At 37.7% G+C, this 24,819-nt stretch overlaps 1 protein-coding gene across 3 annotated transcripts in view; it reads right to left on the bottom strand.

The window, feature by feature from the left end:
* Positions 1-24,402, bottom strand: part of KCNIP4 (potassium voltage-gated channel interacting protein 4) — a 388,989-nt gene extending 364,587 nt beyond the window's left edge. For 2 of the 3 annotated variants that reach the window (XM_039698971.1, XM_039698980.1), the window contains exon 1: positions 24,212-24,402. In XM_039698971.1, coding sequence (XP_039554905.1) covers positions 24,212-24,272 — 61 coding nt within the window. In that variant the 5' untranslated portion in view covers positions 24,273-24,402. Of the gene's footprint in view, positions 1-23,757; positions 23,934-24,211 lie in introns of those variants that run through there. The other variant, XM_039698981.1, reaches the window with a different exon arrangement.
* Positions 24,403-24,819: the final 417 nt, after the last annotated feature.

The raw sequence follows: 24,819 nt of genomic DNA, 5'->3' as shown, positions 1-24,819 counted from the left end.
ACATAAGCAGAACACGAGAAAGTTCCCTGCTGAAGAGCTGGGTCTCAGACGCACTGTCAACAACACCATTCAGAATCAAACCTTCCCTGCACAGCAAAAATTTGCAATGCAACCTGACCTCAACCCATTTTCACCAGGAAACTCAAATATTCATAACTAAAGTGACAGTTTTTTCTAGACAAGTCTCAACTTTTAATCTTAATTGCATTGCAAAGTTTCCTTTTTTACTAATAAGAAAAAGTCCTTCTCCATGCTTCATGACAAAGGTTGAACATTTCTCCCCTACATGAAGACCTTTAAAGTTTCATCCCAGTGCAATCAAAATTAAGGGAATTATAAGTAAAAATTAAACATCTGCAGATAAACATTACAGTTCATCAGTTGCAGTAGCAGATGTAGTTGATTACTGGAATTTGAAAATAGAAAACGTAATAGCAAAGCTTTACATTACAGTAATTACGCTGCAATAATTATATGGAATTGAGTTTATTATATTAGGTAGTTTTAACATCTGAGCCATTTAAAATATATGCTGGCTAGTACTGAAGATGAAATCTCCCTCAGATGCAATATAAAAAGCAGATTAAACTAGCATTCTGAAAGTGTATCTGTGAGATAGAGTCTGTTTTGCAACCCAGTTAAATGCAAAGTTACTCTACTGCTCTCATATCAAAGAAATTTAAAGTAGATTGTATTAAACCAATTGAAATATATTTAGGAAACTATTTAATCACATTGTGGACTAATCAAAATATTACGGAGTGATTACTTCAATTAATAGAAAAGGGGACAATTTTTCCCCATTATTTTATTGTCCTGCAAGTTTAGTAATGATTACAACAGAAAGACATTATTTTTATCACAACATCTTTCGGAGGATATTGAATTCAAGTGTTAACTCCTGTTAAGACTTACAATTCTTAATGTTTATTAAACTCCATCACCAAGTGTTGTTTTTGAGCTCTTTTTTGATTTGGTTTGGTTTTAGAGGGGAGGTAAATTTTACAATAGGATGTGAAGAACATTTAATCCTCTTCTGAAAAGTGTAAGGTCATCCCAGAAACAGACCCAAATGAATCCTCTCCACCCTCGGCATTTTACAGCTGCTCCTCTGCTCCGAGGATTCACGGCCAACACCTTCACTGTTCAGAGGTTATAATGACTTTGAGTCAATAAAATATCTCTATGTAGAAAAAAACTCCATTCCAAGACTCAGAAAATGCGTAATCCCCACAGCTGACAGTCTAGAAGAAACACTTTTCAAAATGTGACCTGAGGCAAAGTTAAAGGGAGACTGAACATTTTCATTATTCCTCAACACATCTTTCAAAAATGGCCTAATTTGAAAGTGGATTGACTTTATATGCTTGAACGCTTGAGGAACTGCAGTTTGATGGTACCTAGAAAACCTGAAAAGATAGGAACCAAGCAGGGGGACACTTTTTGGCTTTGGGTATAATCGCCTCTGAGCACAGGAAATTTCTGAACCATAATTAGCATTCAGTTAACTTTGTGCAAGCTGCCTGATGCTGGCACATAAAAACCTTTCCTTTTAACTAACTGATAAAGGGAGAGAGGTAGGTTTAATGCAGCAGAACTTTAGAATACTTATAAAAAGAAGAAATTAAAGTTCAAAGAAAAATCGTTTATATAATCTCCAGCAGTGCACATTATCAAAAGCTATTCATATACTGTGCACTGGATGGCTACTGAATACTCTTGCTTAATTTGCACTCAAATTACCACAGCAGTAAGCCTCAAAATAAGATAGCAGAAATACAGTAATCTACTGCTTTAAAACAATCCAGGACATTGATATGGCCAGATGGTAACAGGAAATCCAAGAATCAAGCAACAAAGGAAGCACAGGAGTCTCTTCATGTGTGATCTGACATGGCTTTTCTGCTCCTCAGAAAGCACCTGTGGCAGTTCTCCCACAGTCTTTAAGTAGATTTAAGAATCAGATCTTTAGTTCTAAGGGAGTTCTGGAAACTGAACGTCTTGCCTTGCTGTTTAGAATAATTCTATCTTTTGTTTGCACGGCATAAGACTAGACATGTCTCCCATCTTTTCTAAGAAAATAAGCAGCTTTTGCTCTTCTTCATCTAGACTGAGATTTTTCCTTCCTTTTCCCATCTTTGCATGTAAAAGAACAGGGATATTTTATTCTACACACATCGCAAAATGAAACGACCATTTCTGTAGTAGAAACCCAGAGAGTTTTAATTTTACTTGCACAGGAAATAGGAAATATCCCATTTCTTTATCCTAGGTATTGATTCAAGTATCAATGTATTCAACAATATTTTTCCAATTATACTGGGGAAAGAAATCAAATAATGTTGAAAAAATATCCAACATTTCCATTTTTTCTATGCCTATGTCTTACTATTTAAACAATCTAGAAAAAACAGGATACATTTTTGAATACAAGTATTTGCTCCATTTCAAAATATTACATTTTGGACTTCAAATCTAATTTACTGCTCATTTTTGAGCAGTAAAAAATAGATTTTAAAAAAATAGAGCAACATTTGTGCAGTAATATATACCACTTCATTAGCCTGTTAATCCCCTGGACTATTAGAAAGTCTTTAAAGACTTTAGAGTTCGGATAGTAAAATTACCAAAATCTTTAGTTGTTCTAAAAATTCATTGGAAAAAAAAAGGCATAAATGCACAAGAATTGCATCTCTTTATATCAGCAGTTCTGCTAAATTTAACAGTCACAAAATATGCAACAACAGATTTTTTTATACATTAAAATTATGTACTACCATTTTTAAACAATCCCGAACTTCGTTCATAAATGCACTTAATATTTAAAATAACAAGCAGGATAAAAATAAGACAAATTATTAAAAAAATTTCCAAGGCCCCCATATCCACTATTTAAAATAATAAGCAGGATAAAAATACACAAAAGTGCTAAATAAATTTCCAAGGCTCCCAAATCCACTAAAATCTCCATTTATAGATTTCCAAGCTATTTGAGAAGTCATTGTCTACTGAAAGGAAGATAGATCAGTAATCACTGGTGTTCTCCAAAAGTCAATACTAAAAGACATTGTCAGGTTAATCAGAGTTTTCTAAACAGTGGGCAGGTCCAGGAAGTGTCCAGACATTGCAAGGCCACATAATACGAAGAAAATACTTAAAAATGAAGTGTTGGGGTCATTTCAGTCCTTTTGTAAGACATCCAGTACTACCCAGTTATCACATGGCTAGAAAATTGTAGAAGAAACTTCTTCTGAATTCAGCATTTTTGGTTCCTTGAGGCATCCATCCAATGAAAGCCAGAACACGTAGGCACTAATGATTACAATGCAATCACTTCTAAAAATCTCAAGACTAGGGTTGATAGCAGTGCTCTCAGTGGTGTGAAACTGAGCTCTGTAAAACATTCTTGGGCATCTGAGGAGGATCCAAGCTGAGGTACAAATGCTTTGGAACGGTCCCCTCCTCAGCTTCCATGAGTCTTGGTAATGGGAGAGGGGAGCAAGAGGCAGGTGCCAACATGCAGCAGCAGGGCCACAGGAGGGGTGATGGCTGTGCAAGCCACCTGGGGGGCTCACAGCCCCTGGAACTGGGCTTCACAGCTGCCAAAGCTTTGGTCCAGTGTCATGCAGTTTATACCTCCTCCCCACAGGCTCTCAACCCTAAACTTTGTGTTTAAACCATCTGCTTGACTCAAAAAAGGCTCTGATGAATTCTGCTGCGAACAGTGATTTTTTTAGTGCTATAATTAGCATCACTTCAAAAAAGCTCAACATTGTCAGGGCTGTTAAGACGTTTATAGTTCTCCTAAACTGTGGTGTTTATTAGTGACCTGTATGAACTGGGCAGAATATTTTTGCTTTGTTGTGTCCAAAAAACATGCAAGCAAAGGAAAAACATCAGGGTATTTTAGCATTCGAGCCAAAACAGTGTATTGCAATTTAGTCAGAAAATTATATCAATTATGGCCTTCTCTTACTTCTATGAAATTTCAGAATAGTTTTTCCTTCATATAATGTACATATTTGATACTCTTCCGAACCTTTAAAAGAAGCAGGCCAAACAATGGCTGTCATGTAGAAATAGGAAGTTTATACTAGTGGCAATTTTCTATCTCCAGAAGTTGTTAAAGAAACCCCAATTCCTTTATGCAGAAGGCTGAACCTGTCATGACCATAAAATAATAATGGGCCTAATAAAATAAAACAATGTGAATAGATGGTTTTCAAATTGTCACAAGTATTTCATGAGAAGCAAAATAAGAAGGTAAGTGAAAGGTTTTCCCCATTAAAAACAGCCAGATGAGACTAGAGTTAGCTAAACTTGTCATAAGGCTGTGATTTGACTAGAAAAAAAAAATGCTCATTTATTTCTTCCCTCTATTATCATTATCCAGTCTGAAAACACTTAATATGCATGGCAAAGAGCATTTCACTGAATACCACATTTGCCATAACACCATATATTTGTATGAAGTGCTGCTGCACTTCTCAATCATAAAAAAACCATAAAAACTTTTGTTGCTCTTGTCAGGACAATCTTTATTTTATTTGAAATTCATCTTAGAAAATAGCTAATAATCTCAGAATTTAGTCTCAATCTTCTTTTTATAGAGGGACAACTCACAGGAGAATTTAGGACTCTATAGTGCACTTTGAACAGTACAATTGTATTTTAGAACAACTGCTATTCTCTGCAGAACCCTTGAAATTTGATGTCAGCAAAAAACAGCAATTATACTTGAAGATTTCCACAGAGAGAAGCAAAGGATTCGCAATACTACTCTCCCTTCCAATGCCTACAGATTTTTTTTCCTTTTCTTTTTGCTGTTTAAGTAAATTACTGACATTCAGAATAGGAAGAAAAATGTCTCCAAAAATTGAATTAATCATCAAGGGAAGTTAATGCCATTGAACATGAGTCAACCTAACTTACTTCATTAGAGTTTGCTAAATTACAAACAGCATTAGTAAGTCTATGTTTGCAAGTCCCCAAGGGTGTAGAATTCCTACAGGAATCTATAAGAACTCTATGAATAGATAATCTGTAAGATCTGTAAGGAGAGAACCTAACATCAATATTTGATTGGTTTTATGAAAGGTTGAATTATAATTTTAATAGAACAGCAAAGCACCTAAGTTATTCCATCAAACATGACGAAGTGCAGTCTTTATTACTTACAGAAAACTAAACCTTGCCAGCCTATGGAAAGAAAAGTCTTAGGCTGATTGAACAGAAGCATAAACCAGGCAGCCAGGTGACTGCCACCCTGGTTTAATACCCCATTATGCATGGACTGTGCAGTATCAAACCCATCCTCTTGCTGTGTGGTTTCTCCTTTCATGTTGAAGGGGGTTACAAGTGCAGAATAAATAAACAGCTGTATCATACATCTTAAAGACTAAGTCATAAAGACATCTAGTCATGATAACCACTTATGATCAAAAAACCAGTGGCAGCAATGGGGAGATAGACAAGCTCTCTGTTTCTTTTTCTTCTCCCCCATTCATTTTTCCATTTTCTGTTTGCGTACAGATCTAATACTACTGCATGATGCAATGTATCTTCAGATATATTCAAATGTACAGAAAGGAAAAGCATGAAAATTATCCATTGTTTCAGAAGTTTAAAGAATCAAATGTGCTTTAAGCAAGTGTTTATAGCACTCAAAAGATAGAAGAGCTTTTATAAAATAATCACATAAAACCACAAGAAGTGGCTCTTCAGTAAAAACAATTTTAAATGTAAGTGCTTCTCCTATTACTAGTTATGAGAATCCTTTCCTAGATTAATCACAGGATAGTATCTAAGCCTTCTATCATCCACATTAAAGTAATTAGGGGCTCATTAACTTTAACTTTAATAAACAGGATGTTAAAAAAAAAGTATGCTATTGACTTTCACTATCATCTATGTCCCAACATGAAAAGCTAAATTTGATTGCAAGACAGAAAAAACAATGTAAAAAGAACAAATTACTTCACTAATTCTCCCCTTAAAATCACTGTCAGTGTACTAATTCCAGAGCTTTATAACTGAACCTAAGTGATTTTATTTTCTAAAGGTGATGCCTACATACAGCACTTAGCACTAGCTTTAATTAAGGTTTCATTTATCCCTAGGTCGCCCCAAGCTACCATTAACAATCATCATATTTAGTGAATGCAGGAGCCATGGTCTTGAAGGGACTCTACATTAACTTGGTAAAAGGTAGCAAACTAATATAACCAAGCTCTTCTAAATACCTTTTTCATGTAATCTAGAGCATGGATTACCATCTTCAGGAGTGAAAATCGTGTCTTGGAGCTTGAAGAAGCAGAGCAAGGCTGTCTCCTGATCAAAAATGCCTTTAATATATTTAATTTTCAAGCATAAATTCAGTTGGATTTTATGATTACTTCTCCCATGGATAACTCCACATCACTAAATAAAGTTGTCAATAGCAAAGAAGCTCCAAAAGTCCGCTCTAGCACTTTGTGGCAGTCATTAGAGTTTTCCAGAAACAAATAATTTTACACATCCTGGGTCTCTGCAATTCCACCTACACTGTGGTCTGCACTTATGACTTAGTGAGTTTGAATGTGACACCTGTCCCAGGAAATTGCACTACTCCCTGCAAAACACTAACACCACTTTCTCCATCTTTGGCCATACATTGCTTGAGACTTCACCAAGCAGCACCACAGAGCTCTCTGCTGCAAATGCAGCACATTCCAAGAATGTGGGGCTTGCCAGCTTGTGGAGAAGCTGTTTTCTATAATCTGTTACCTGTAGGAGGTTTGGTCACTAAATGCCAACTGCTTTCCCAGTGTGGAAGTGTATGAACATTCATAATGTAGTTACGCAGTTCTTATGTTCAAAAAAAAAATCTGTGGAAGCATTTTGAGCATAATTTGTATCTAAAAAAGAAAATCAAATCAAAACCAAATGGATACTTACTGTGTTCAATTAAATACAACTTTTTTTAGTCAGAAAGTAGTATAAGATTAGCAGATCTAGTATAGGTAGGTGGGATGTACTCAAAAGATTAAGCATAGTAGTTGAACTATTCCTGAAAGTTCTTTACATTGTTTTAATTCTTATAATATTTGGTGGTTTATTTGATGTTCAGCTGTAGCCATGTTTTATTATATGAAAATTCTAATTTGCATTTTTGAAAATTAAGGATACGTTTTTAATTTTCACTTTGAAAAATTTGGGGAAGTATATTAAGTAAATTATTGATTGAACTGAACTGTCTTCTCTCTACTAAAATAACTGGTGTAATATTGATGAGGTGTAATAGATTATATTTCCAGCACAGAAAGATACCTTGACCAAATGTCCCACTGGAGTCTTTTGTACAAGACATGTAGAATGAACACATTCATTAAAGTCTGCCTTGCCTCAGAACTGTTAGAGAGGTAATCTGCCCATCAGAACTATGTCAGAGTATTAAACTGCTTTTAAACTCCCATGAGTTTGTAAAATCTAATGGGTAATTTTCCTATGTGTGCCTTTAACACAAAATATAATCCGATAATCAAAATTTTAAACTAAAACTATTTGTAAAGTTTTTAAGGATTGGGGCTTTGTCTGTATTGGGGCTTTTTTGCTTGATTTTAGCAAAATGTAACAAATGCTAGCAAAGCAGGGTAAATTGATAGTGTGTTTTAAGAATGAACAAGTACTACCTAAGACTACACTTTTTTTAACAAAAAGAGTTCTGGAAAGCACAAACGCTTCAGCTCATGATTTTGCCTCAATCATTTTAATGTATTTTTCATTAACACAATAGTTTTTAATAATAAAGTTTAAGAGCTAAAGAGTCACTTTTCCATCAGCATTAAAAAAAAAAAAATAAAGAAAGAGAAACAAACCCATAATTTTGATATCAATATCTCACCTGGCATTAAGGAAAAAAACCTCAGGTTAGGTGAAAATGTCCTGTATTTTCAAATTATGAAGAATATCTGGTTTATATTATGATAAAATGGCCAAACATTTCCCTTTATAAAATAGGCTAATATTGACCTGAGTTCAGCTGAGCAGCTCCCTGTGTTCAACAAGTAACTGCAAAATTCTTTGACCTGACTGGAGACATCTTCTCTATGTGAGTTAAAGCACAGTCTTACAGCATCCACTCTGACTGCATTTCTTAAGTGGGTCATTATGTAATTTCTAGATGTTGCTGCTGTGGGCTATAACACATAAAAAACTTCACATCCAAGACTCAGGTTTGGAAAGATTCTGCAAAACCCAGTATCTTTACTTTACACCATACCAGCATTTTTATTTTTCTGCTCAGTTCTTTTACAAATATTGTAGATATAAAACACTGTCAAGTACCATACACACCAACACAATGAAACAGAAAATTCAATTATTTTTTATTATTTTCAGGCTTTGTGGATGTATACAGATCCAACATTTTCACACTAATGACTCAAATTTCAAGCTATTAATGCTCTCTGAAGGATCTTCACAAAAACAGATGACCAACAAGGTTGAACAGACAGATCTACAGAAATGCTCTAGAGAAATTGCAGAAGGAACAGATTCTATTTTAAAGCACACAAAATTAGCAGGAGTCTTAACAGAAAATTATATTGACCCAACACTACATTCTCAAAAATTAGTTTCAGATAGATCATGGCAAAAAAATATGCAATGCTTGAGTGCTTACGTGTTGGAGTACATGTTAAAGAAAAATGAGGGATTTGATGTATCTATGCAGTGCTTTGAGAACTGAATTACTTAACTTTGAACATACTTTCGAACCCATGAACCACTGGTTAAGTGTATCTTACACTGCAGAATCACTCTTTCAATTTCATATGCAAATGCAATCTTCCCTGCCATTTGCTGAAATGTATTCAACCAGTTTTCTCTTCTCTTCAGTGAGAACCATCCCTGAAATAACTTTTATATACCAAACTGTGGACAGAAATGTGAGCAATGAAAAATACAAAGCAAATCCCACAAGCATCCCAAGAAATTTATTTTACAATTAATGTACTCTTTTAAAAAAGTGTTGTCCATTTCAGTCCCAGCATCATGTAACAGTTGAGGTGGGAAGTACTTTCAGAGGTCATCTGGTCTGCCCTTCGCTATTCAAGCAGGGCTGCCTGAATCAGGTTTGCCCAGGATCATCTGAAGATGGCTTTGGAGTACCTCCAAGGAGGGAGACTGCACACCCTCCAAGGGTAATTTGTGCCCAGTGCTTGGTCACTCCGCCATTCCTCGTGTTCAGAGAAACCCCCTGTGTTTGTGCCCCTTGGCCCTGCTCTTGTCACTGGGCACTGCTGAAAACAGCTTCACCCTCTGCTCCATCCCTTCAGTATTGACTTACATGAATGACATTTTCCCTGAGCCTTTTTTCCTCCCGGCCAAACAGTCCCAGGCCTTTCCTCATAGGACAGATGCTCCATTCATCGCCTTGATGGACCTTTGGTGGATTTCCTCCACTATGCCCATGTGTCCTTTGTACTGGTGAGCCCAGAACTGGACACAGGATGCCCTTCTGGTGTTGCCTCACCAGTGCTGAAGAGAAACTTTCAGTCTCTTTAAAACTTCAAGAAATTACCATTAATAATTTCTATTTTTAGCTTCCATTATGGAAAACCTTTCCATTATAAAATTCTGGGAAAAATATTCCCATTATAAACCTGTGTGATTTTTTCATAAGTTAACTAAGAATACAGGAGAGAAGTCTGCATGTATTTGAGATTTCAGAAGATTTTTTTCAGTAGGCTGAGAAGGCACTCACATGAGCTAAGAATAAATCTGGTAGTTGCAACATCTTTGAAATAATTTGATTTAGAAGCAATTTAGTAACATTTAAAGAAGTATAATCACTCTGAATATAAATTTGATTCCTTAACATAGAAAGAAATTGTGAGGTGTAGCTATTCAGCATGAAAATTTGACAAATATAAAATTAACTTAATTTGGATTTGTGGTTATTTCTATAGCAAACAATCTAATCTAATATTAGATTTCAAAGCCAGGGTGTTCAAGGAAAACCCTACCCAATGTATATGTTCAAACTCTAAAAGTACTTGAAAACAGTTTTGAAATATTCACTACTGGCCCACTATTCTAAAAGTTCCAACTCCAGTGCCATAACAAACTAAAATAATTTATAAAAACAGCCAACCTTCATGCAGGTTTCTACTCTTTGCAGTACTACTGACTTAATTTTCTTTCTCAGTTTTTACTGAACTTTGATATTCTCTCTGGACAAGCAACAACATCCCGAAACAGAGAAATTACAGCAAGTTATCAGGGTGTGTTGCATCCAGTTGCAGAACTGTCTGCAAACAGCCAAGGTAAGATGGTGCATTTACCAAGTCCAGCACTGAAACTCCAGCACACATGTATTCTGCTGTTAAACTCTATGATGTTTATTTTTGACACAGTTATACATCTTCCTATTGGAGAAGGCATCTCGCTGATGGCAGGTCTGTAATATGTTCTGCACATGTGCTGTTCCTGTCACAACTACACAAGCAGCCTGAATACACACAATAAGAATTAATTGCAAATTGTCAATCAGGCAAGTGATAGCAGAAACGCTATCAGAAATCATTCTCTATCAGAAAATGAGAAGCAGCTTCTGCATAATGATGATGATGCTTGATGATGGTGATTAGATGTTAAGAAAATCTCTCTCAGAAAATTTGATCCTAAAAAGACACAATTTTGGAGATATTAATATAGTAAATTCTAAAATAAGTAGGCCTAATCTTGGAAAAAAAAATCCCAAAAATATTAGCATGATTCCCTAAGCATTGCCTGAGATAGGAAAGATCTTATTTGAATTTGCCAAAGAGATAAAAATGTTCAAACAAGCTCACAGAACTTCTGGGCCCCAGAGATTGGGAAAGCTCCCAGAGTGCTGTCTGACACGTGGACCTATTCCCTTTTCCCCTCAGATCAGGAACGTGCTTTCCCAAGTCACCTAATGGTTCCCATCATGAAACACACCTAGAATACACAATTATTTTAGGTGAAACTAAATGGGAAGATGTGTTCTAGAAGCTCACTTAATGCACTACAAATATTAGCAGGCAGTTAGTCAATTGAACTAGACTAGAATTAGCCTGAAGTGGAACTCTGCAGGAAGAGATGGGATGGAGTTGAGCTGCAGGCTGTGGAACACGACTGCAGAGGCACACGCTGGCACATGGGGGCCCATGGCAGCACAGAGGGACTCACAGGGGCACAGGGGGCCTGTCTGCCCCTCACCTTGGGCACAGGAGGTGCCATGTGGCACAGCCTATGGAGAGGCACTGCTGGAAGCTGACAGACGGGTGAACAGTGCGTGATCACCCCACAGAAGGACATTCGGAACACAAGTGGCTGATGTGGCACTGTGCCTTGAAAAAGTGTACAAAACCAGCTTGTTTATTTTGAATAAACAATTCAGATTCCCTGCCGGTCTGAGTCTCTGTCTTGGTCGCTCACACAACTCTGTAAAAATTCTTACTGATTATTACTCAATCACGCAGCTTCCCCCTGTTATTCTGAGCTACTCTTTCCCATATGTAGGCATAACCCAAATGCCTAGACTGACAAAGTAACCATTTTTCCCACCAGACATCTCAATTTCATTTCTCTATCACTTATAAATTATTCTTCAAGACTGCAGAAAGTGTCCAGTAATTTAAGATGGTGACAATTCTGATCAAAAAGCACTGCGATCCTATCATCCAAGAATAATGTAGTTCTCACTATTACAGTACTATCAAAGGTACTTATTACTGGCTTAATAGTTTCATAAAAGACTTATGAGTAGACTAATAAAAAGTTACCCAGAAACAGATACAACAAATAGAACTCACTACACACTTTATTTCCAGCTAAGGTCAACTGTCTAACAAAATTGTTCTGAAGGAAAAGGGCAGTGCTAGAATGATATACTTGTAGAACACTTAACATAAAATTCAGAGAGAGAATAAATGATGTGAAGACAGACACACAATGTATAAAATAGATTAGTTGTGATGGATGTTAACAAAGTAACTGTCAATCAAAACACTGTGAAGTTCCCAAAGTATACAGAAAAGAAAATGATGTTATATATTCATGTAAAAATCAAGTGTAACATTTTCCCAGCAAAGCCACAGCAAGGAATGCTGACTGGTGTAAAGCCAGAGCACCAGCTCCCAGCCTCCAGAGGACTGCCTGATAAAAGCCTCTGCCTGGGCTCATTAAAACAGCTTTATCACATCTCACAACTGAAGCCAAACACACAGTTTAATATATTAACATCCACAGACCAGCTATCACAGAACTCTCCCAGAACTACATGCTTAAAGAACCATATCCCTAAACTATCAACTATAAAAATTAATTTGGGAAAGACAGATAATAAATTCTCTATGGTCATTTGTATGCAATTGCCATTCTAATGGTGGTTTTAATCAGGCAATGCACAAAAGTTAAACATCTTTGGAGTATGCACACCAGAAATCATAACTAGAAAAGCTTAAGCTGGTATAAAAGTTAAAATATATGACATCTTCTTGATTAAAGCCTCCTAGATACATCAGCCTTGAAAAATGAGAGAGGAATGAGCACACCCTGTTTTATCATTATAATAGCATTTAGTAAAGACACTCATAAAAGCGGAGGCACATCTTATCAAGTGTGAGATGGTACAGCGCTGATAAAAATAATCTGAATAAGAACTGCTTGAAACTTCAAAAGCTTTGCTATTGCCTGTGACTGACTTTTCATGTTAAAAAATTGTTTAAAGTAACTGTCTTCAGTTTTTATTTATGGAAGAGAGAACTAAGTTCATGCTACATATCAAATGTTCAAGAGATAAAATATTCTTAGAAAAGATAGAGTTCATAAAAGGGTCACTGACAAAGTTTTCTTTCTGAAGATCCAAATGCAATAAATAGCTGGAAAGCAGTGCAAGCTAAAGCTGTGCTTCTTTATTTATTTGGAATATCTATTCAGATCATAAAAGAGTTCTGGAGGCCCTTGAGAATCCACACAGCCTTCCATCAAGCTTTCCATAGAAATGAGGAAAAGTTGATGGTTGTTATTTCTTGCAAGACAATGATACTTTCCTCATCCCAAATTCTTGAGAACTGATTAATACAAAGAGTTGTGCACTGCAAGGGTATAACTTACTCCCCAAAAAAATTGTGAGCAGCTGATCTCATCTCTATGGAAGCAGTAACCTACAGAGCTCTTGTAGGATGAGAAAAACTACCATCAAAGGGGGCAAGCTGAAATTTCTCATTTGTGACAGTCAGGTAAGTTGAAATCTTTACCCTACTTTTAGTTTTCCAATTTCAAGAACTGTAGTCAGTAAGCTTCCAACAAGTTTGAAAGTTAGAAGATAAAAAGCAACACTCAAAACCAGTTATCATTTGTAAAGGATAATTTAGAACCTATCAAGTAGACTTCCAGAGAAATTACCTATTTTGTTGAAATAGAATGGAGAAAAACTATTTAGGTGACAACTGGGAAGTTGTCTGGGAAGTCTGCCACTGCTGAACATGTTAAATCACAGGTTGAGGACAGGTGGAAGGCTGCTGTGGAAGGGACAGCAGCTCAAACTTAAAACTATAAACAAGACAAAAATTTAAGACATACCAAAGAAAGTTTTTGTCCTATTCAGTACTATAAAATCTTGGCTATATATTTAATCCATTTTGGGTACCAGGCTGTAAATGTAAAAAGATTTGCTTAAGGACTAGGAAACAGCTTGTATCAGGAGAGATAAATTCTGGAATAGATTAACCAGCAACGTCATAAAGCGCCCAGCCGTAATGAATTTTAAGTATACTGAGCAAAAAGCCATCTGAACCAGAATATCAATATTTGATCCTGTCTTGGAATCAGGAGAAACAGGAAGACTTCTCAACTCCTCTTCCAAAATATTATTCTGTGATTCCATGGGGTTTTATTGCTTTTATCTCAAAATTACAAATAAAATCCAACGTAATAGAACTTTGGAGCTGGATTTTGTATCAGGCTTTAGCCTTGAGCAAGCTGTATGGATTACACACAATTGTATGCAGTCACTGTCTGCCTAGCATTCAGACACAAACACAAACATGTAAACTTGACTGAGTATATGTCTATTTCTTTAGCTCTCAGCCAGAAAAGTCACAACTCTGTCAGCAGTAGGATTTTTTCTTTTAATGAAAGTTTCTCAAATGAAGATATTACACAGAAATCTCAGCATTACTTGGGAAAGTTCTGTTTCCTAGAAAGCACACAATTATCTGACTCTTAAAAGTTGCAGATTTGATGACTTGGATTAGAAATACTCTCCATTATTTTGAATAGGTAAACAGGTTCTCTTTCGAGATCTCTATTTGCCTCTGACATTCTTGTATTCTTTTGCATTAATTAGCATGATAAGAGTGTATTAGCATTACAGGGTGTATTGTCAATATAGTTGGGTATTCCCTACGGCCCCAATACTGTCTTATGAAATTATGGACTATGCAGGAAGAGACAAAAGCTTTGTTTCTTCCCTTCTCTGTAAGAAATTCCAGAATCTGAAGGACTAAAGTCAACTGTTCAGACAGTAATCAGTAAATGCCTTTCTTAAGTATAACAGGATGATCCTCAGTTACAAACATTGCACTGAACTGCAACTGCTGCAAGATCAGGCTTTCAATGATAATGAAATAGGCACTGATGGATCCAGAACATCTATATTAATTTTTTAAGTGCAAGGTGCATTTAATCAATACATACCCTTCTTGGAACACAAAACATTCTGCGTTATTGCAACAAGAAGCTACGTAATGAACTGTGTGTTCACCACTGCATGCTCATTTATTCTAACACTGCACCTGCAGAATGGAAGGTACACCATCTCCACAGTCAGCACTGTGAGTTGCTACCTACCAAAGAGTGGTTTGATAATGCCATCAACATTTTCTTATTTGTTTTCATGGAGGAATTAGTCACTTAGCTGACAGCATTTCTGTACGTATTCTTTGTGAAAAGGCTTACACGAAAACACATTATTAATGCTTTGGGTTCTTTAAAGGAAAAGAAAAATACACCAAAAAAAGCCTACTTTCTTCTAAATTGCTCAATTGAAGAAGTCCTAACAGACTGTCAGCCTAGCAGTAATTTAAGTGCTGTTGATTAAAGAGACTGCTGATAAAACACTGCTTAATAAGACATTAGAAATTTACTGACACCTTTTAGTTTTACTATCTAAACAGGTAAAAATATTCCTACTTTTGCATTTCTAAGTATAAGAAGTCATTTTTGAACTCTGGCAAAGTAAAACAAGCTAAATTAAGAGCAGAGGTTTGGTTTCTTTAGTACAACTTGCGATTTTAGCTAAACGCCTCCCATATTTTCAAGAAAAAGAAAATGTACTGGTTCTCAAGTCTGGGGTGGCTCACAGACTTTAGGTACAGGAAGAGATCTTTATAAGTCTATATTGAAACACAAAATTGCTTTATTCTAGTTTAGTATGAGAAAATTAGCTGAATGCAAACAAAAGGTATAACTGACAAAATTATTTTTATGAGTCAAAATAATGTCTAAATATTGTTCAACTGTGCAAGTTAAGAAATAAACAAGGTGTATAAGACTGTCTAATTTTAAGTCCTGCTAGTTTGTATTTTAGTAAAGATTTAAGGTACTGGAAGAAACTTGACAGCAGGTGTGCCATGTAAAGAACTATGTCACTATACCCTCAGTCATGTCTGTTTCCTCCTCACTTAAGCCTCCACGTGCTATTTTTCCTCCAGTCTATCCGAATTTGTTTTATAAAACATGCATTAGAGACCACCAGTTCCACTGGATGCATCACCTACTCTCCTCTCCTTTGACTGACAATCAACCAACCAAGAAAGAAGCATGTAATCTAAAAATAACATCCCTCTGAGTATAAAGATTATGCAAAAAAGGTCAGAAAGTGTCCATTTAGCTGAGGGATTCACATGTGTTTCCAAGTGACAGATAGACAGAAACAGAAGCCATTGCTTGAGAGAGTTGGAGGTGTCAATCTCCTGCAAAGAAGTTTGTAGTCATCATCATGTAAAAGAAGGCAGAAAGGGCAACACTATCACCTGTCTACCAAGCCCATCCTACTCCTCGACCTCCCCTTTCCCATCTACCAGACAGAGAAGGCTGGAAGCAACAGCTTTGAAGCAAACAACAAATAGACTAGATAGATCCTAGACACAGAGGCACTTCTCTCATTTACCCAGCTCTGGAAGGTAGGCTGGGAAGATAGAGCACAATGTGGTCTACTCAAAAAAAAAAAAAAAAAAAAGAGGAACTGGGAAACCCCACCATCACTGCCACAAAGATCAATGAAAAATGCAGTATATAAAGCAGACCTAGTTACTGAAACAATAGCATGAAATTCTCTGTATTTTAATCATACTACACATCCTCACAACTTGCATATCTCCTTTGTTTATTTTTCTTTTTCTTAGACATCTTGGATTTGGTAGACTGTGCAGAAATCAGGGCAGCACCTAAGTGTGTGTGTGTATGTCAGTTACAGCACATTTTTAAAAATAACGAATTTTAATGTATATTTCTTTCAGTTACCAGCAGGTGGATGCTGCCACCACACAGTATCTCAAACAAACAGCCTAGATTTATCTTTCTTTACATTACAACAGGTGATATAATGTCACATCAGAAAACATCGTAACCTCAAATGTCCATAAATCAACATGGAAAATAATACACAGAATAGAAAGAGTGAATCAGAAGATATGCAGTATACAATTCACTTGAGCACTGGAATATCAGTCAACAGTCAGAGTGATTAAGGACATCTGGGTGTCCTGGGTTAAAACCAGCTACACTGTCAAAACTCAAGAGCTATGATAGTCTGAGGAAACACTGCTACCAGCACACAATGAAGGAAAACATGAATCTATGATTGCATATCCCTGATATACATTTGTTATGTTGCTTCATTGGACTATTCTTTAGGACTTTTCTCCTACTTTTTTAAAGACAGGATCCCTTAAAACAGGATTCCATTATCTCTGTCTAAAGGTAACAGAACAGCAGATTCCAGAGTCCACTTGCCAGATACCACTGAAGGCACACACATAAAAGGCATTTCTTGGTCTTTGTCCTCTCCTTTATTTTAACCGCTCAGGTAGGGGCTGTAACCCCACAGTGCACTTTTCATTCTCCCCACAGCCCAGGGAAACACAGGGAAAGCACATGCACAGACAGGGATGTTCCTGCCAGCCCTGGTGCTAACTCTGTCTGTGTGTCTGTGTGTGTGCAGGGGCTTCTCTCACTGCCTGGACAGGGAGGAAGAACCTCCTCCTGCAAAATGCCAAGGAGCAGTTGTGCAACATGCTTTGGCACACTCTAAAACAAACAATCACAAAAAGGGCCAATCTTTCTCAAGTGTTCTTTGAAACTACGAGCTGCGACATTTATGAAAAAAAAAAAAACAAACAACCAAAAACCAAAAAAATCCATTATAGTAGTATTGGTGCAGGGATTTTGAAAACGTGATTATGGATATTATGGATTGATAATTTATGGTGTTTAGCATGTACACAGACATCTCTACATATTAAAAAATCCCAAACCTCAATGTTCAGTTGCAATAGCACGTGTATCTGACAGGTGTTACATAGTGTGACTTTCAAAAGATCACCATTTCAAGATTCATCATGTACTTATGATAAATTATTTTTTAAGAAATCAAATTTTTTTTCTCTTTTTCAATTTACTGCAAATATTTTGGATAGATCTTTTCTTCATATAAGGTTTATCTTTTGGCACAAAGTTGTTTTTCAATGTGTTTTTATTAGAACATGCACTGTAATATCACTGAAATTTCTAAGTCAAATAACTACGTTTAATTTAAAAAATCCTTATTCATTGCAATTATTCCCACTGGTATCAAAGGGTTTAGGAATAGTCACAGTATTCAAATGACTTACTGTGACAACATGCTGTTCTGGTTGTTCCCACTGTGAAGAATCAGACACATCACCACATTTTATGGCTACTGTTTACCTTTCTAATAAATCCTAAATGTTCCTTCTGGATTATTAATTAAAGCTTGATTTTTAAAAAATATTTTCTCTACTAAAGCCTAATAACTACAGCAATATTCATAATATGTCTCTCTGGAAATACAGAGAGGTAACTGAAAATTGTGAGAACAAGAAAACACCATCAGTAAAATTGGGGGGCTTTTTACCTGTCAATAAAATGGCAAACCATTTCCTACTGACTGCATAGATATAAATCAACCACCTTGAAGTCCATGTCTTAGGACATTCAGAGTCGGAATATTTCTTTTTATGCTGTCACCACTTAGCAACTTTGTGGCATATGGGTATAATGTGCTGTGTAGTGCTAAGCATTTAACTGTGCTTGGGGATTATGCATTATCTGGTGAAAAATACCTGGTAGACAAACAAAGATATTATCTCCTACAATAAAACCCAAACATTTAAATGCATCATTTTTCTGAATAGGGCAAAACATCTGTATTTTACAATTCTCTATTATCATGCCTTACACCTGTAGTTCATTTCCCCAGTGGACACTTATGAATCTGTGACTTTCATACCACTGTTTGTGTTACTGTAGTGTAAATTATAAACATAAAAGAGGGGATCACAACTATAAAGTGTACCTCTAAAGAAATTTGTTTTATAGGTGAAAAATAATATAAAAGAGAAACACTATATTTATTTTCAGATCTCTGACAGAGAGCTCCTTTTAATACCATATTAAGTCTCTGCTGGGCTGCCAGAAATAAAACACAGTATGAGCTCAGACATACAGCTTTTATTCTGTGTTTGGGTTTATTCTTAGAGGCGAATGGATTCAATATATTTTCAACCCAACCACATATTTTAAACTGCTGCCAGTTTATTGCTGTCTACAGATCTCCCAAATTCATAGAAATAAATCTAGAGCCCAAACTCCTGCTGCATGCATGAAGGTGATAACAGAAACAATCTCTCCTGTAGTGTGTGAGAATGGAAAATGATGAGGAAAAAAAAAATCAAACCATGATCCACATGATCCTAAGACTCCTGTAACACAATTACAAGCTAATAATTAAGAACATCACAGAATAGCTGGATTCTGTGCTTTCCATAGTTCTGTAGGCTCCAAAACACATACATTCAGTACACCTTCACTTCTCTTCCACATTCTACCTGGTGTATTCAGTTGGAAATCCAGCCCAAACACTACTTAGTCATAAAATCAATAGAAAGCAAAGCCCCTGCCAGAGAAACCAGAATTCTGAAATACAATATATTAAAAAAAAAAAAAAAGCCTATGTCACACTGTTGTCCATTTGCTTTTGATGTAGCCACACATTACAGTTCAGGCCAAACATTATGGAGACAAACCATCCATTAACCACCTCCACCTGCACTGCCACACTGTGCTCCAAATAATGAGGGTTTGGTATCTGCACTTCTTAAGTCCCAGAAATGTTTGCTAATAAAGAAGGGAATCCTACTTGGTTCAGACTGTTCAGACTCAAATTTGGATCCTTGACTTCCAAGACCACAACTGTTTGCTAATGTTTTCTCTCTCATCTCAGATAGGAGTTATGGTCTCTGCTCATAGGAGACAATAAATGGCCAGCATGTATTTGGCAAGGAGGAGTTCAAATACAGTCTATTTTGGTACCTGAAAGAAAGAGAGGACAAGCAGAACTGGGGAGGGGGATGGGGAGAGGATAGTAGGACAGCCTGGCAAGAATGCACATATCTATGAAACAGTGAAGCAATCAGGCGTTGTATTTTTAGATACTTTCTTTTTCAAGTGCCAAAGATTCCGAATAAATCACAATGGCAAACTGAGAGACTGAGATGGGATAGATAGCAGCAGAATGCTGCTCAGATCAAATATTCAGCTCCAGCCCAAAGTCCTAAGTGCTTATCTGATACACTGTAAAAGCTTTCCATGACACACACCAGCTACTTCTTTGATGGCTACACTTACTGTTATGTACCAAATCTGCCTCGATACATTTCAAAATGCCTAAAAACCCCAGGAAAGCATAAGTTATCTAAGCCAAGTATACCTGAAGCTTGTCCAGATGTTCAGTTATTTATATATCAACTCTCCAAGCATAGGTAGTAATCTTGACAGACAGAATAATTAAAGAAAGCTGTATTTTGTAAAAATTGATATTTACATTATGTAAAATTTATACTGATGGAAAGCCTTTAATTTTGGCATTCATGTCAAATATGACTCTCTGTAACAGAATTTTGCATATAATTACTGCTTTATACTCATTGAACAGAGGAACTGGAGATGGAAGCAGAACTCAAATTTTATACAGAGGCTTATACTGCAGTCAGTTCTCTCAAGTGTCAATTTCTTCCTCCACCCTGCAGGAGTAGAATGTATCTTTTACACTGAAAATATTTGCACGTCCGTCACACAAATATGTCCTTTATTAGTTCATGAGTTCATTTAATTTATTCCTTGCTTTATGTATTTGCAGCTTTCAGACAAAAAAGCTTTGCATTTGGAAGCAGCACTTCTAGCACAGTCTAGACAGGATGGTCCAGCATCCTGTCCATCTGAATCTTAAAAGTGTCCAATGATGAAGAGTGTCTGGAGACAACAGATTATTAGTAAAAATAGTGATGCTGACCCTTGACTGGCAGCATGTTCTTCAGATGGAGCTCCCAGACAAACCAGCTGACAACACTGATATGAATATTGGTGCAAATCACATGGAAAAATCACTGCCTGCTTTCCATTGGGTCAGATGAATCCCAGCCAGGATATAAAGGAATTGGTCCAATACATACCATTAATACATAACAGATTTTGTATCTCAACACATGAGATACAAAATCTGTTTCCTCCTTTCCCTCCTCCAACCTCTGCTTTTTTTCCTGTAATTCTTTCCCAGTATACTTTTTATCCCTTTCTTTTTCTTAGCATCCATTTTCCTATCTTCATCTTATTCAATATGTAATTTTTTGTCCTTTTAGCACTATTTCCTTTGTCTTCTAAGAATGCCCCAAGCAACAAGAACAAGTCATTCATTAAAAGCAGAAGTGAGCAGTAGTGCACAAGTATCTCTCAGAGGTATGACAGAGAATATTTAACTCTAAGCAAACTTAAAGTTGGAAAAACAGTGCTTAATAATACTATTTGGTCCATTGTGGTACTTCTGCCCACAATGTAGAAATTACAACCTTTTTTGTAACACGAATAATTTGCAACCATCTTGTCTAATAACTGAAACTCTTCAAAACTTGTCATACATGACACCATGGCTTTCATAAATATTTATGTTTTCTGAATAAACACGGTCATACTGGTCAGCACAATGCCCATTCTGAATTCATCACACCCTAAAGCAAAGCAACCAGTTGCTGTGATAATGTCTTATTCATATTAGTATTCCCAACAGCTTAAGTTTGTCCTAGATATTGAACCCACAGGACATTTTTGATTAAACTTGTTCTTACCCACACAAACTTTTACTGATAATCTCCCTCTGCTCTTCTCATTTTGCTAAGACACTGCATGCCTTTACCCAGCAGCAGATGAGTTTTGACTATCACTAGCACAAATGCAGCTTTCTAATAGATAAAACATTGATAAAGGCAATCTCATGAGGCAGAGGAATGAAACAGCTCATCCTTACAATGGCTCAGTATTCACAGAGGAAACAGTCTCATACTTCAACAACTCTCAGTGGTGCTTCAATTGACATTAATTTGAATGCCCTTGAATCAGAAGATACCCTGCAAGGTGCAAGATTAAATGTAAGGAGAAGATCAGCTTAAGGCAGCCACTACCTGTTAAAAGACACAAAATGTTGCCTTTTTCGTTAATAATTCTCATTATTCAAGCTGCCTGTGCATTATTTGGGTTTTATTTCACTTGGAAAAATGAAATTGAGGAACAGTCGCACTTTCGTTGGTTTCATTTTCTGACTCTCATGCACGAACATCAAATTCTGGTAACAACTCTACTGCAGGCATTACCATTTAAAAATGACTAACGTTTGAAGTTATGATTCTATTTGAAGAGAATTAATGAGAAAAAATTCACCTTCCTTGTTAAAAATGCAACAGACAGGTACATTCAGAAATGCTGATGGCACTGAAAATGAGTTGAACGTTTAAGAGCCTGGGGGGAGAGAGCTCGAAAAAAGTGTAAAGGAAAGTTTAGATTAAAAAGTGCCAAAACTGTGAGAATATGAAAATAAATGGGCTCTCTCACATAAGAAGAAAGCCCAGAGGAGTGAAGCTAGACACTTGTTAGCTTCACATCACATCACATCACACTGGTGATGAGATATCTGTTGAGTAATTTGTGTCATTCTCCAAAAGAAAGGAGGTATTTCCTTTTAGCGCTGTCATTTTTATCTTTCTGTATTCTTTTTCTAGCATAAAAACTTACTTTTGAGAAATGTTTTTCCCACAGTAAGTCATGTTTCAGTCAGATTTTGCTTGCTCTAAAAAAAGTGCAAAAGTGTAACTTACTTCTTTTCACCATTACAAGCTTGAAGTGAATTAAAGCTGTCATTAATTTTTAAAAGCTACTACGCATGCATATCAAGAGAACCAAAAGAAAAAACACATCTAATATACAGCTCAGCTGAAGGCAATTTCTATGAAAACATCATCTGGGTATTTCCTATTACTTGCATGACATGGATTCAGATATTTCCCCAATTTTTGTATGGACACTTTCCTGCTACTGTGAACTATACCTGCAAGACAAAAAGATATAGCTTTAAACTCTCTTTATGCTTCAATACCTACATTAATGATCCAGAAACCAAATAATTCCTCAACAGCAGCTATACAAATCCACTATGCCTAAATCATGACCTCAGTTTTTTTTAGCCTGAACAGTCCTGCATGGTAGTTGCACAGGTAGCCAAGAGCCTGCTCGGCGTTTGTCTCTGATGATACATGTGTTACGGAAGAACAGTTTGACTCAGTTCAGACCTCTGAGAGGCTAGAGGTGGAAGGCTGAAGTGGTATGTGGAGGGAAAAGGCTAAATTATAACTTGGAGGGGCTGGATCTGAAAAGTAGTGAGAAGTATCACAGCACCACTTTAGTGGCCGTGTTCCTGGTTGGATAATTATAACTACGCAATTTTTCCCAAAACTTTAGTTAAGTGCAAAGACGGATTTACAATTGTGCTGATAGCACAGTCAAATACTAAAGTTCCCTATCCCCAGCGCAAGTGATCTGGTATCCTACATGAAAGGCTACACATTCTAAAACATTAAAAAAGCTGGGACCTTAAGAAAAGAGAAAAAACAGGTACAATCCAGCAGGGAACACATGGCTGTGGACCTCTTCAAGCAAGCAGAAGATGCATTCTGAAGCATTAGAAATCAAGCAAATGGTGGGATTGCACTGTGTCTTTCAAACAACTTGTTGGTAAAGCTACTATTCTACACTGGCATCACAGTTCATGAGAAATCTAGCTACACAGCAAGAAACATATTTTCTAAGAAAAGAAGTTTTCCCTGTTTTTGACTGCCTGTTTTGCAAAGTTTTTCATTAACTGTCCAACTATCCTCTGCTTATCCTGCTGGCTTGAGCTGAACACCTTTCTCGGCAACACTTACACACACTGCACCCAAGAAGCTTCATTTTAAATAACTGGGAAAAACTCTTAACACTCCAGGAGTCAAAATCCCTGTGGAGGATAGCAAGGCATGTTTTTTTCCTCCCTAAAATGCAGGTTATCCTGTAGCCTTTCCCAGGTGAATGTGTAATTGCAATTTGAGGTACAGAGAAAGAAAGGCACCAAAGAAGGCTTACCAGAAGAAGCTGTCTCCATCAAATAGTTGCCGCTTAGGCATCAGAGAGGTACAATGGAGACCAAAGCAGGGAGGTGTAAGGGAGCCTGACCAAAATTACCTCCTGGGAGTTGGTAACTAGAGAGGCTGTACCCTGGAGGTTCATTCCCAGCCCCAAGTCGTTTCAGTAAAGGCAAAAGTACCAGTTAGGTCAGAGCAGGCATCGCAGGGCGGGATTCGCGAAGCCCCGAAACGCTTCTCAGCCCGAGATCGCAGGCATTAAGCGTTCGCTTACCGTCCCCATAGACACACACACACATTCGCCCACGGGTGCGCTCGCCCCTCGCAAGCGGGCAGGCAGCTCCCCCTCCCCGCCCCACGCCAAGTTGCCAGACTTGCTGCCCGCAGGAGAGGGGACGAGACCCCAGATTAACTCAGAGAAGCAGCCTCGCGTCCCCGCGCTGCCCGGGTCCTACCGCCTGTGGAGCTGGCCTCCTCCAGCTGCGCCGAGATGCTCTCCACTCTCCTCACGTCCATGCCGGGAGGCGCCCGGAGCCGCGGAGCGAAAGCGCGGCAGCACCGCCGCAGCGGGGCCGCGGCGGAGCGGAGCGGGATGGGAGCGGCGGAGCTGGATGGGAGCGGGAGCGGGGCTGGGAGCGGGAGCGGGGCTGGGAGCGGGAGCGGGGCTGGGAGCGGCGGAGCGGAGAGGGAACGGGAGAGGGAGCGGAGCGGGAACGGGAGCGCGGCCCCGCCTCGGCGGCTCTGCCCCGAGCGGAGTCCGGCCGGGCCGGGCCCGCTGCGCTGCGCGGCCGCGCACGGGCGGTGCCGCATCACCTGTTAGCCGCAGCCTGCCCGGGACACGGACCGGCGCTGAGCAGCGCGGGGGAGCTCCCAGCGCAGCTGCGCCCCTCGAACACCTCTGCCAGGCTGGCACGGGCTGGCTACACTCCCTAAACCACAGAGTACATTTTGGAAGGGATTGGAAAGGGCATTTTAAGACACCTTCTTAACACTTCTAATTTATCAAAGTCTACTATGACATATGACATACCATTAGAAAATGCTTCAATAATGATAGTTCTCC

This window comes from Passer montanus, unplaced genomic scaffold, assembly GCF_014805655.1.
Source record: "Passer montanus isolate IOZ18808 unplaced genomic scaffold, ASM1480565v1 scaffold13, whole genome shotgun sequence".
In the NCBI taxonomy this organism is placed as follows: Eukaryota; Metazoa; Chordata; class Aves; order Passeriformes; family Passeridae; genus Passer; species Passer montanus.
Note: the sequence above shows the minus strand (reverse complement) of the source record. Positions and strands in the feature narration are given on the sequence as shown.